The sequence below is a fragment of the Phoxinus phoxinus genome, assembly GCF_949152265.1.
Source record: "Phoxinus phoxinus genome assembly, chromosome: 2".
NCBI classification, from domain to species: domain Eukaryota; kingdom Metazoa; phylum Chordata; class Actinopteri; order Cypriniformes; family Leuciscidae; genus Phoxinus; species Phoxinus phoxinus.
Window position 1 is genome coordinate 51,767,414 of NC_136877.1, and position 13,503 is coordinate 51,780,916.

The window sequence follows — 13,503 nt, forward strand, 5'->3', positions numbered from 1 at the left end:
GTCCCTCTCGTCTCTCGCTGGGCGATGAGGCGGAAACCAGGACTCGAGGCCCCCGGGCCTCGCTCCTCGTTTCCCCTCACGGTCGGGACTGGCAGTAAAATAAGACCTGTCTCCTCCGTCCGAGAGGGTCAGAATGGCAGTGTGCGCCGCCCCGAACGGCGACACTCCCGCTCCCCAGCTCGCGGATAGCCGGAGGCGCAGAGACCTGGACACGAGGAGTCAGGGCCTCGTTCCTCGTCTCTCCCCCTCCCTTCGTCACCGGGCAGCCCGCAGCAGAACGCCCACGGGCCTTCTCTGCCGTCTGCCCCCCGGTGGAAGCGGGTTGGTGTCGAGTTTGACGCCCAGACCCCGCTCTTGGTCGCTACAACGCCACCAGAGCCGGGTCCCTGTCTTCAACCTCGCTGCCCCTCCGCGGGTACGCCGGTGGTTCGGTTGGGCACGTTGGGGCGGTCTCTAGAAGCCTGGCTAGCGCTTCTGAGTCCGTCCCAATGGCTCATCCGCACCATCCGGTTCGGCTATGCAATTCAGTTTGCACGCCGGCCTCCCAAGTTCAGCGGCATCCACTCACCCGTGTGCAGTCAGTGGATGCCCCTGTCTTGCGGAAAGAGATCGACGTCCTGCTGGCGAAGGACGAGGTCGAGCCGGTCCCTCCTGCCGAGATGAGGTCTGGGTTTGCGGCCCCTACTTCATTGCACCCAAGAAAAGCGGTGGGTTATGGCCAATCCTGGACCTGCGAGTTTTGAATCGGGCCCTGCACAAACTCCCGTTCAAAATACTCACGCAGAAGCGCATTTTTCGAATGCATCCGTCCCCAGGATTGGTTTGCAGCGATCGACCTGAAGGATGCGTACTTTCATGTCTTGATTCTTCCTCGACACAGACCGGTTCTACGGTTTGCTTTCGAGGGCCGAGCGTGTCAGTACAAGGTCCTACCCTTCGGGCTGGCCCTGTCGCCCCGCGTCTTCACGAAAGTCGCGGAGGTGGCCATTGTTCCCATGAGAGAACTAGGCGTTCGCTATGCGATCACAGGGACATGGTGCTTCGGCACCTCAGCCGGTTGGGGCTTCAGGTCAACTGGGACAAGAGCAAACTCTGCCCCGTGCAGAGGATCTCTTGTCTCGGTATGGAGCTGGACTCGGTCACTCAGACTGCGGGCCTCACGGAGGAACGCGTCCAGTCAGTGCTCACCTGCCTCAGGTCCTTTCGAGGCAGGACAGCGGTTCCACTGAAACAATTTCAGAGGCTCCTGGGGCATATGGCAGCTGCAGCCGCAGTAACGCCGCTCGGCCTGTTACATATGAGACCGCTTCAGCGCTGACGTCACGATCGAGTCCCGAGGTGGGCGTGGCAGAGCGGCACGTTCCGGGTCAAAGTGACCCCGCACTGCCGCCAAACCTTCTCCCCATGGTTAGATCCTGCGTTTCTTCGGGCCGGAGTGCCCTTAGTCCAGGTGTCCAGGCATGCTGTGGTTTTCACAGATGCTTCTGCCATGGGGTGGGGCGCCACGTACAAGGGCATGCAGTCTCGGGTCTGTGGACGGGACCCCAGCTGCATTGGCACATCAACTGCCTAGAGTTGCAAGCAGTACGCCTAGCCTTGTGTCGCCTCAAGGGGTTTCTCAGACACAAGCACGTACTGGTCCGTACGGACAGCACTGCGACCGTCGCGTACATCAACCATCCCGGTGGTCTACGCTCCCGTCGTATGTTGCGACTCGCCTCCCACCTCCTCCTATGGAGTCAGAAGCATCTGAGGTCGCTTCGTGCCGTTCATGTTCCAGGGGCGCTCAACCGTGTGGCAGACGAGCTTTCACGGCAGCCTCCCCTGCCAGGAGAATGGCGACTCCATCCCCAGGCGGTCCAGCTGATTTGGAGTGTCTTCGGAGCCGCACAGGTAGACCTGTTTGCCTCTCCAGACACGACCCATTGCCAGTGGTTTTACTCCCTGAACGAGGGGACCCTCGGCACGGACGCCCTGGCTCTCAGTTGGCCCCGGGACCGGCGCAAGTATGCGTTTCGCCCAGTGAGCCGCCTTGCACAGACTCTGTGCAAGGTCAGGGAGGACGAGGAGCAGGTCCTTCTAGTGGTGCCGTATTGGCCCACCTGGACTTGGTTCACGGAACTCATGCTCCTCGCGACAGCCCCCCCCCCTTAGCCGATTCCTCTGAGGAAGGACCTCCTCTCTCAGAGACGGGGCACTCTATGGCACCCGCGTCCAGACCTCTGAAAACTCCATGTCTGGTCCCTGGACGGGACGCGGAGGTTTTAGGTGGTCTGCCACAGGCAGTGATAGACACCATCACTTCCGCTAGAGCCTCCTCTACGAGGCGCCTCTATGCGTTGAAGTGGAACCTGTTCGTCGCTTGGTGTTCCTCCCGTCAGGAGGACCCCCGAACTTGCCCGATCAGACTCGTGCTTTCCTTCCTGCAAGATGGGTTGGAGCGAAGGCTGTCTCCCTCCACCCTCAAAGTGTATGTTGCTGCAATAGCCGCAGATCACGATGCAGTAGAGGGTAAATATTTGGGGAAGCACGACCTGATCATCAGATTCCTTAAGGGTGCTAGGAGTTTAAATCCACCTCGCGTTTTGCACCCTGTACCCTCTTGGGACCTAGCTCTGGTGCTAAGAACAGAGCCTCAAAGTCCTCCTTTGAGCCTTTGTCAACAGTTGAGCTTAATATCCTGTCCAATAAGACAGCGCTCCTGTTGGCATTGGCCTCTTTCAAGAGGGTCGGGGATCTGCAAGCTTTTTCGGACGACGAATCGTGCCTAGAGTTCGGGCCGGGCCTTTCTCACGTTGTTTGAGACCCCGGCTTGGATATGTGCCCAAGGTTCCTACCACCCCCTTCGCGGATCAGGTAGTGATCCTGCAAGCGCTGCCCCAGGAGGAGGCAGACCCAGCCCTAGCTTTTCTCTGTCCCGTCCGCGCCCTGCGGGTTTATGTTGACAGAACGCAAAGCTTAGGACCTCAGATCAGCTCTTTGTTTGTTATGGAGGCCAGCAGAAGGGGAAGGCTGTCTCCAAGCAGAGGTTGGCTCACTGGTTAGTGGATGCTATCACCCGAGCTTATGAGTCTCTGGGTGAGCCTTGTCCTCCCAGGTTGCGTGCTCACTCCACTAGAGGTGCTGCCGCTTCCTGGGCTTTGGCTCAAGGCGCCTCGCTGACAGACATCTGTAGAGCTGCGGGCTGGGCGACACCTAACACGTTCGCTAGGTTTTATAGCCTGCGTGTGGAACCTGTTTCCTCCCGACTGCTCGCTACGGCCAGTGGTGCGAGGGAATAGGTTGTGTCGGCTTGCTACGCCATCCTGCGCTTCGGCCAGGTACGTGCGTTTTTTGCTCCGTTGGCGCCCAACGTCGGTGAGCCTCGTGAGTTCCTCCATCACCCCACCGGTGCCTGGCGTAGCGGACCGCCAGCGCCAGGTCTGCTACCTCTAGTGGAGTTGCTAGTAGACTGGGTGTTCTCTAGTGGTCTCTACTGTGACCCTTATGCCACGTGGAGTTCAGCCGTGTCTTCCCCTAGACAGACTCTTTCTGTCGTCCCTGTTGAGTTCGCTCCCACTTCCTCGGACGGGACCACCTCAGGGACTGCCATATGTTTCACTATCCCACTGGGCTAGTACATATGTGTATTCCAGGCCTTCCTCAGGCAGGCTGGGACTTCCGCAGCGTTCCCTTCCCCTTTTTTTTGGGTTAGGGAACGTTTCCCAGTGTTATCCAATATCCACTGAGCGGGTCTTGTGGAACAGCAGTGTGATTCCTAGGTAGCTCCCGCAACTTATTCAGAAACTGCTGCAGGGTAGCTTAGCTGGGCGCTGGAAGGGGCCAGCACCATGGCGTTTTATTAGGGATCCCAATTCGTCAGGGAACTCCCCGACGACACGTCGGAGTTCCCAGGACGAAAGGGAACGTCTCGGTTACGTATGTACAGGGAACGGAGACGTGTCGTCCCTTCGCCATGTTGCTGTACCTTCGCGGAGGACTGGACACCGTTCGCCTCCTCAGCGAAAAGCACTATGCATGCGTTGCTTCCGCCTTTTATGCCCGCGCTGGTAGGTGGGCTGCGGAATGCATTCCTGCATGCCAATTTTCATTGGCTCGTTTTAATTCTCTCGTAGGCATTTGGTCTCCCTAGCATGATCCCAATTAGTCAGGGAACTCCCCGACGACACGTCTCCGTTCCCTGTACTCAGGGAACGAGGGTTACATACGTAACCAAGACGTTTTGTGTTAACAGCTTTAAACATCAGATCACCCTCAGATAATAACAGTTAAAATAATTCTGTGTAAAAATGTGTTTGTACTAAATCTATTTGAAAACAATCATGTTTAAAGGGAAATTAATATTACATTTAGTCATGTGTGTGTGCATCTAAATATCGATTGATGCATACAATTCAAGTGCAAAAATTATTTGATGCATTGTGATTCATTTTGAGTTTTTTCTTCTTTTATGATTTGTTAGAATCTGACAAAAATGGCAGCGCTACACATTGAAGTTCATAGAGTCAGCAAAGTCAATTTTGAGAAAAAACATCCCTTAAAATCCCTGGTAATCAGGGCTGGGTATCGTTCAATTTTTTTACAATTTAAATTTACTCCCGAATAGATATTTGACAACACGTCGTCTCCCCCGATCTTCTCTCTCTGGTCATGTGCATTTGTTTTCAAAGCAGCCGGCGAACACACAGAGCCATGTCGGGTTTATGTAAAGTAGCAACATTTTATGTAAAGTTCACATTAAAGAAGATCTACATTTCTCAGTTTCATTCATGGCGAAAACGTGAAACGTTCCATAGTTTAGTGGAATATTGCTGCCACCTACTGGAAAACGAACACATTTATTGCCTTTACTAATAAGTTAGAGATACGAAAATGTCTCCAACTCCAAGGTTTTTTTTAACATCATGGAATGAAGAAGTTGAATTGTTGCTGCTTGTAAAAAAAAAATCTAAATGATAGCAGAGCAACAGAAAGAGCAGGTGAGTATCATTAGTCAAAGTCTGATAACAATGACTGTGAGGGTCTTTTGTGTTTTGCATCTAAATTGAGTCTTACTGGCCTTTCTAGCTGTGATATAGTAAAAACCAAGACTTCTCTCAACAACCAGCTTAATTCATTAAAACAAAGAGAAGTGTGTGTGTGTGTGTGTGTGTGTGTGTGTGTGTGTGTGTGTGTGTGTATATGTGTTAACTGTCACAGTAGTTTCTACCTTCTGATTTTTATTCACATAAATTGTATATAACTATTTATATAATTTTGTAAATTAAATGGTACTTTAATTTATATAATATTTTGTTATTTTGAACATTGCACACCAATAAATGCAACCTCAACACATTAATATGTTATGCTAATAAGTATTAGCATTAAATAAATGTATTAAATAATTAAAAAAAAACAATAATAAATAAATATAAGGTAATCAGTAGCTACTTAATATATTGTAAATATTTTTTTAGTAATATTTGTATTTAAATAGTGTTATTTTTGCTAATGGTAATTTCCTATTTGAATGTTGATTGTAGAAGTGTTAAAAAAACATGAATACACAATAACAGAGGAACTTGGACAAGGGATTTCAGGAAGAGAGTTTCTGGTGAAGAGTCCAGATGAAGATTTCCTTGTGGTCAAAGAGATCAACTACAGAGATGTAAGTACAATCAAGAATTCATTAAAGTATTGAACATATTAATTATGGACGGCACTGTCGTCTCACAGCAAGATACTCCCTGGGTGTGATTGTGTCCCAACTCTGGCATAAAACCTGTGCCAAACCCAAATGTGTGTGTGAAGTGAACCCTGCAACAAGCGGAAATAATGCTAGAAAGATGGATGGATTGATTGAACATATTAATAAGATCATATAGATAAACATCACATAGATTAAACGTGTTCTTCGCAGAATGTGAAGTTTAATCTAGACGCAGCCAAAAATGAAATCAACATCCTGAAGAAACTGCAACATGGATATATCATTGCTTACGAGGAATCCTTTGAAGGTGAGTCTGTTTAAATTACAGAAAGAGAAGCATGACAATGTTCCTTCAGTCTGAAAGGTATTTATTTTTATTTTTGTGTGAACAACTAACAGTGAATATGTTGGGTAAGATGGGGAAAGATGAATGATGTGCATTTACTTTTAATGTGTAATGTACACTTTTAATATGTACGGGGTATAAATACAAGTCATTTTGACCTTAAACTCATTTTAAAAACAAATTTCATCAGAGTGGTCCAAGAATAAAAAAAGTTTTTAAAAAGTTTTGTGGTTGAAATCTAAAAAAGTAACATATCCTTCTCTCACGGGTCATTTTGACCCCCTTAGGAATTATTGTAATGCGAGGAATGCTGCAGTTCACATAGAAAAACCTAAAAATGCTAAAAATTCAAACTAAAAATGCTAAAACTACCAAAAAAAAGGATTTTATAATATCTACAAGATGTCTAGGACCCAGAGGAACAGCTCAATTGCTCCATATAGAGCTATAAGCCCATCTAGAGTCATGAAATATCATTATATTATAGCTTGTTTTCCCACAAGAGGCAAATATACCAAATATAAGATGTTTTGAGCTGAATTAAAAGGGTTATAAATGCAATTGTGTTATTTTTAGAATGTGAGGAATGTGCTTAAATTACTATTTCGTTATTATTTATTGATCAAATCTTGTAATTTAAAGGTAAAAAAATGTATATAAAAAAAATTTGCATTAAAAAAAAAACTGATCAAAATAAAAGAAAATAAACTTTATGAAAAAAAATAATAATTTAAAACCCCTTCCTCATCACCCCCAATTTTGGCATACATGACATACCCAAAATAAAAAGGTTGCAGCTCATAAGTCATTCTGAATAGACACATAACCAACATATATTTAGAAAGCCAACCCTTGAGAGTTTACAATTCAAGACTCAAAATTAACCAGATTATAAACCATGTTATTAATATTGAGATATATAAGCTCAAACATAAAACAAAAACAACAAATATTAAGAATATATTTATTAAATGTATAAAAATATTATGTGAATTTAGGAACTTATTACCACAACTAAAGTGTAGCCACAACTGTGGTCATGCTTCATTTCAAATCTGAGAATGATATATCTAAAATTATGCATTTTGTGAAGCCTATTGTGAGACCATATCAGGGGAGACTTTGGAGAAGGCTAAAAGATTCTCATCAAATATGTATTGCCTGTAATAAACACTCATTTACAGTCTCTGACTAATGTCTGGCGAGGAGAACTGGCCCCATTCATGTTCTTTTCATTTAAATCGACCAACCTTTCACACCTCTGCCGGTATGAGACTTAATCTTCATTATTCTTTTGTCCTTATTCTTTTGTTTGAATCCAGCCAGATTATAGCCGTTCTTCTGGCATAATGCTTGGCCATTGACACCTAATGTACACGAATATTCCACCCATTAACTTTACTCTTGTTAGGAAACAAACAACACCACAAATATATTATTACTTTAAATGTGAATTCTTTCAAATATATATGGAATAGAAAGCTTGTGTAGCAGGTGCAGCACAACAAGTAGCTAACGTTAGCCTCCAGCTACATGACACAACTTAATTTATTAATATTACACTTTTATTTAAAGCTCACTTTAAAACACCATCGAGTATTTGTATCATATTCCGGTCGCGGTTTAAAATGGTTTCAAGTCAAAAAAAGATTTTGAAATATGTCATTTTTAGCATTTTATATGAAGCTTACCTTTATTTTTTATTCATATAAAAATCCCCCGAATTGCACGAAAAGAACACACAAAACACATATACTCGAATCGTGCATTTAATAGCTTCTTGTTTCGGTGAAGAAATGTCACTTTCGCTTTGTTTATCACGGATGTCCAGAATGAGGAAGTGTAGACAGGACCAGAAGGTGTCAGGTTGAAACACTTGCAGTGTTGCCAGATTGGGACGGTGATTTCCAGCCCAACAGCTCACCAAAACCCGCCCACTCCAAGAAAAAAACGCCCAAAATTTTATTACCAAAATAATGTGATATAATTTTATGGCCATGTCATTCAAGGTTGATAAGCACAATTTGTATCTCCTTAAAACAAAATAACGATGGTAAATAAAAAATTAAAAATAAACAAATTTCCAAGGAAAACGCATCAAACCAGGGCAATAATTAAGGAGAATTAGCAAATATGACTTTAAATGTCCAGGTGGACACTGTCAAAATGGCAATCAAGAAATTAACAATGACTTTAGCCCTCGGAAGAACACATTGCAGAACATAACGCAGAATTTACCAGTCAAAACTGATTCATCGTTGATTCAAACCTTTGTCAGCAGCTTTCAGGGACAAGAGTGCATGCAATCTGGATGGTGTAAAAATGGCAGATGTCTGGTTAGGCTAGTGTGCACATGACATGACCATGGAAATGACTCTGTGTCGTCCCATATTCAGTTTCAATTCAAGTAATTCAACTGTGCTCTCCTCTCAGTTATTCACCATCAAGTCATCAACCCCCACATGTGTACGTTTATTGCTCACTATCTAAATTTTTACTGTAGATGCAATTTACTGCATGTCACTTTGGCATTAGCGATCACTTGAATATACAGCTACAAGTTATCGCGCTAAATCGCGTCTTCCTGCTGATCGCTCGTTGATTGGCTGAAAGTGCGTGCTCGCCGGTGACGTCAACACCAACGCCAGCTGACTCTGCGCTGCGTGTGTGTGTGTTGTAATGTCATGATGACCGATTTTATGCACTACATGCACACTTTAGTTTAGTTTTTTAACCAATTATTCTTTAAAATGTAGATGTTTGAAAACCGCCGAACTGACCCCAAACCAGCCCAAATTTTGTCCACCCGCCCAAACCCTTTTTTACCCTCACAATCAAATTCAAAACCGCCCAATCTGGAAACACTGAACACGTGAGATGATTGACAGCTGAATAGCAAATCATAGCGCTCCGAGGTCAAATCTCACGCGATCCAGGAAGAGGAGACACATATCTAGCTCCGTTCGCTGTTTGGCACTTTAGATTGCTTAAATCACTGGAAACCGAATAGAAATTTGTATTCTGTATGAATAAATAGTTTACTAGATTATGATAATTATTTCTCCAAATATGCGCACCATTGTAATAATTGCCCTGGCGGATTCTTTATATTTTATGTATTTGAACAAATAAACCGGAGAAAACGAGAATGAATGTTTTATGAGTGATGATTTCTATTCAAAATAACGAACGTTACAGATTCATTATTTTGCACTAGCTCGCATAAATTAAGAAATAATGTCACAGTTTAATCATAAACAGTGGTCAAATATCGAAACTGGAGTTTTAAACCTTCCTAAAAAAGCTAATATTGTCCAGATTAAGTAAGAGTGTGATGTTTTAACTAGTAATGAAATTAACAAAACAATAATCCAGGATCACTGGTGATCCCTGCATAGCAAGGGGTTTTAAGAGTCATTTTAAGGCTTCGGTAGATTTGGCCCGGCGAGGGGAAGATTTGTTACTGAACACGTGTCAGGATTGTGGCAAAGGATGAAGCGAGTACTCAATTTACAGAGGTAATTGACTTTTACAAATAATGACATAAAACAAACAAAAACTACCCCAAGGGGAAAAACAAGAGAGTTAAGTTACCACTTAAAAGTCAACATGACGATGACCAGCACAGGACTGCAAACACAAGGGCTGGGTCCCAATTCGCCTACTTATACGACCTAAAAGTATGTACTCTTTTTGTGAAGAAAAAGTACATACTTTTGAGTGTGTAGCAAAAAAGTAGGCAAGCTTTGAGACACTACTTCGTCATCATTAACGGACAGATCTGTCACATGCATCCTGTCAGTAAACTGCCCTGTCAATCATCTTGTCACAGTTAAAATCCTCCATTCAATCTAATTTAATTTCCTACCGTTTCGGAGAGAAATGTAGTCGCACGTTCATCTGCCAGTCGCGGGTCTTTCATGCGGAGACTCTCCTCATGTGTTTGGAATTTGAATATAATGATGCATTTAAAAGTTAATGGCTAAACGTGTCTTTACAAAGTTCACAATGCTGCTGCAGAAGCAATATAATGTGGACAACATTGAATAAATGCATTTTCGTCAGGTTAGATACTGATAATGAATCACTCAAACCCCTTTATCTAAACCTCTCTACATAACGCCGGACTCCATATCTGTAGTTTTTTTTTTTTTACACTTTTCACTCGTGTTTGTAGTTCTAACCGAATCCTCGCCCAACGCGCGATGGGTTGTGGGCAATATTAGCCGTAAGAGTGTTCATTGATCTGCACTTCGGATTCTGGCCGGAAATAGTAGACCATCCGGGTATCTTAGGAACACTTATTTCAACATACTACGATTTGGGACGTACTAATTCTACTTTCGAATGCTATTTAGGACGGATAGTATGTGAATTGGGACTCAGCCAAGGAGAATAAATAGGGAGCAAACAAGGCAGGTAACGAGCGAGGACAGGTGGGGCTAATTAACCAATAATCAGGTGACAAGATGGGCGGGGCTTGGAAACACATGACAAACCATGTGCTCACAACAAACATGTGAAAAACAATCACATACGGAAATGTAATATATGTACACATATGAAATATACATATATTAAATATATCCGCATATATTAAATATGCCCATAAATATGCCATTATATAAAACCTATTAGAAAATGGAACAATTGACATAAAACCAGCCCATATATTTTATGTATGTATAATGAGATAGAAATTGAAATGAAATGTGGATATGTAGAATTGATCTGTAGACTTGAAATAAATAGTTAAATAGTAAATAAATAGTTTGCCATATATAAATTAAACATATCGGTGACATATATGGTCAAAACATACAGTATTATATAAATAATATTCATATACATCATATTAATATATGTCAATATACTCATTTAATATGGAAAATTTATATATGTTAAAAACCTATATCAACATGTATGTAGAGATGTATATATGTGATAGCAATATATTGTCTTATATTTAGCATATATGACGGCGTCACTAGCGATATAGGGACATATATGTCATATATTACATTTCCGTATGGGAGCTCACACAAAGCATGACAACATGAAAGCACACAGTCAGTGTAACACACAAGCTGCATGCAACAGCACAAGACAAAACACGACATGAAAGCACAACACACACGGACAGAAGAACAACACACGAGACTGAGCGAATACTCATGAGACAAACACTCGGAGCAAGAATGCCCGAATCCCGACACAGAACCGATACTGAACATGACATCAGTGCCGGAATACGAACACCACGCTCCGATCATGACCAGGCGCTCTGACAAGAAACTACAGGAGTGTCAGCGCTCTGTCACGAAACCAAGAACAAACTAGACCGGAGTGACACAACCCTGATAATGCGAGGGAAGGATGAATGTTAAACAGGTCATTTCCCCATTGCCAAGAAGCCCTTAAACTTTTAATTAGTTTAAAAAGTGAATAAACAATGACAGAAAAATCTAAATCTTAGTATAAGAGATTATTCAGAAAGGTAAATATTACTTGTACATGACTTATATACAGGCATATGAATACACTACCGGTCAGAAGTTTGGAATAAATATGATTTTTGTGTCACCAAGGCTTCATTTATTTGATAAAAAAATACAGTGATATTTGTGAAATATTTTATACTGCATCAAATAAGTGTTTTATATGTGGATATATTATAACATGTAATTAATTCCAGTGATCAAGCTGAATTATCAGTATCATTAAGATAAAGTTTATCATTACTCTATTACTCATGTGACACTGCAGACTGGAGTAATGATGATGCTGAAAATGTTTTGGAAATGAGAGAATTTCTAAACTTTTGACTGGTAGTTTATACATGTCATTTTGTAAATGAAGATATTCCATAATAATACATCATTGGTTTTATTAGGGCCCAAGCCCTGAAAGGGCGAAGGCCCTATTGTTTTTCTTAGGATTATTATTTATTATTCTTCTTCTTTATTATTATTATTATTATTTTACTACCTTTTGGGCACTTTTGGGGGCCTTAACGTGCTCAAAAACTCTTGAAACTTTGCACAAATGTCAGAACCTGCGGCCATCAGAGCCGCGCTTAAGCTGGTACCCGGGCGTGGCAGGGGGGCTCGGCAGCGCCCCCTGGAATGGGATTCAAAAACATGTCCATATATCAAACACGCTTGCATGTAATAATATGAAACTCGGTACACATATAGATCTCATCGGGCCGAACAACTTTCGTGCTCTAAGTTTTACGCCAGTCCAACAGGAAGTCGGCTATTATGGGCTGTATGGAAACGCATGTTCTGGCATTTGAAACACTTCTCCCAGAGAATTCATCCGATGACCACGAAACTCGGTGTGCATGAAGCCAAGACATGGAGGATGATAAATTGCGAGGGGATTTTTGATATCTCGAACGGTTTGGCCGTGGCGAGGAAACGAATTTATGGCGAATATTGGAAACAGGAAGTGTGTTATAACATCCTCATACATTAACTGATCTTGATGAAACTTCAGCAGTGTGTTCGCTGTAAGAGGCCGATCACATGGATGTGACTATTTTGAGTCAAAGTTATAGCGCCACCAACTGGCAGCAGGAAGTGTGTCACTTTCAAAATGCTTTGAAATCACCCTCTTATTTTTACCGATTTGCTTCAAACTTCATCTGTATAATGTAAACACACGGCAGATGTAGACCTGTGAAAGGATTATTGATATCTTAAATACTGTTGCCATGGCAACGCATCAAACTTTAATATTCTTTTTTAAAGTTTTTGAGACTCTTAGCATACTTGAAATTGCATGAAACTCGACAGACAATTTACATTTATTGCCTAGTACACTTGTGCAAAGTTTCAGAAACGGGCGTGGTAAGGGGCTCAGTAGCGCCACCTTTAGTCAAAAATGGGGTATTAGTTTTACCTACAGTAACAAAAATCGGTATTTATATTTATCTCCCCGAGCCGGACAACTTTCTAATTTACAGTCATTAGCTCCAACCAACAGGAAGTCAGATATTTTGGTTTGAATGTGATTTGATGGGAATTTTGCCAGTCTCTCTCAGTGTCTGTGTGTGTGAGAGAGGAGGGGGGCTTTATTTTAACCCTTTCTCTGCTGTGTGGTACTTCTCGGGCACTTTTGGGGCCCTTAACGTGCTCGAAAACTCTTGAAACTTTGCACACAGGTCAGAACCTGCGGCCATCAGGCCCGGCCTGAAGCTGGTACCCGGGCGTGGCAGGGGAGCTCAACAGCGCCCCCTTGAACGTGGTCTGAAAACTTGGTCCATATATCAAACACGTTTGCATGTAATAATATGAAACTCGGTACACATATAGATTTAATCGGGCCGAACAACTTTCGTGCTCTAAGTTTTACGCCAGTCCAACAGGAAGTCGGCTATTATGGGTTGTTTAAAAACGAATCCCCCTGGAATTTTATATACTCCTCCTAGAAAATAATTTTGATCGCCACCAATCTCAGT

General features: G+C 43.0%; 1 protein-coding gene across 5 annotated transcripts in view; it reads left to right on the forward strand.

Annotated features, from left to right (window-relative positions):
* The window catches only part of LOC306992969 (uncharacterized protein), a 38,265-nt gene that overhangs the window by 15,199 nt on the left and 9,563 nt on the right, over window positions 1-13,503 (forward strand). For all 5 annotated transcript variants that reach the window (XM_079602325.1, XM_079602321.1, XM_079602323.1 and 2 more), the window contains 2 exons: window positions 5,526-5,650; window positions 5,903-5,999. In XM_079602325.1, the coding sequence (XP_079458451.1) occupies window positions 5,526-5,650; window positions 5,903-5,999 (222 nt within the window). The remainder of the gene's footprint in view (window positions 1-5,525; window positions 5,651-5,902; window positions 6,000-13,503) is intronic.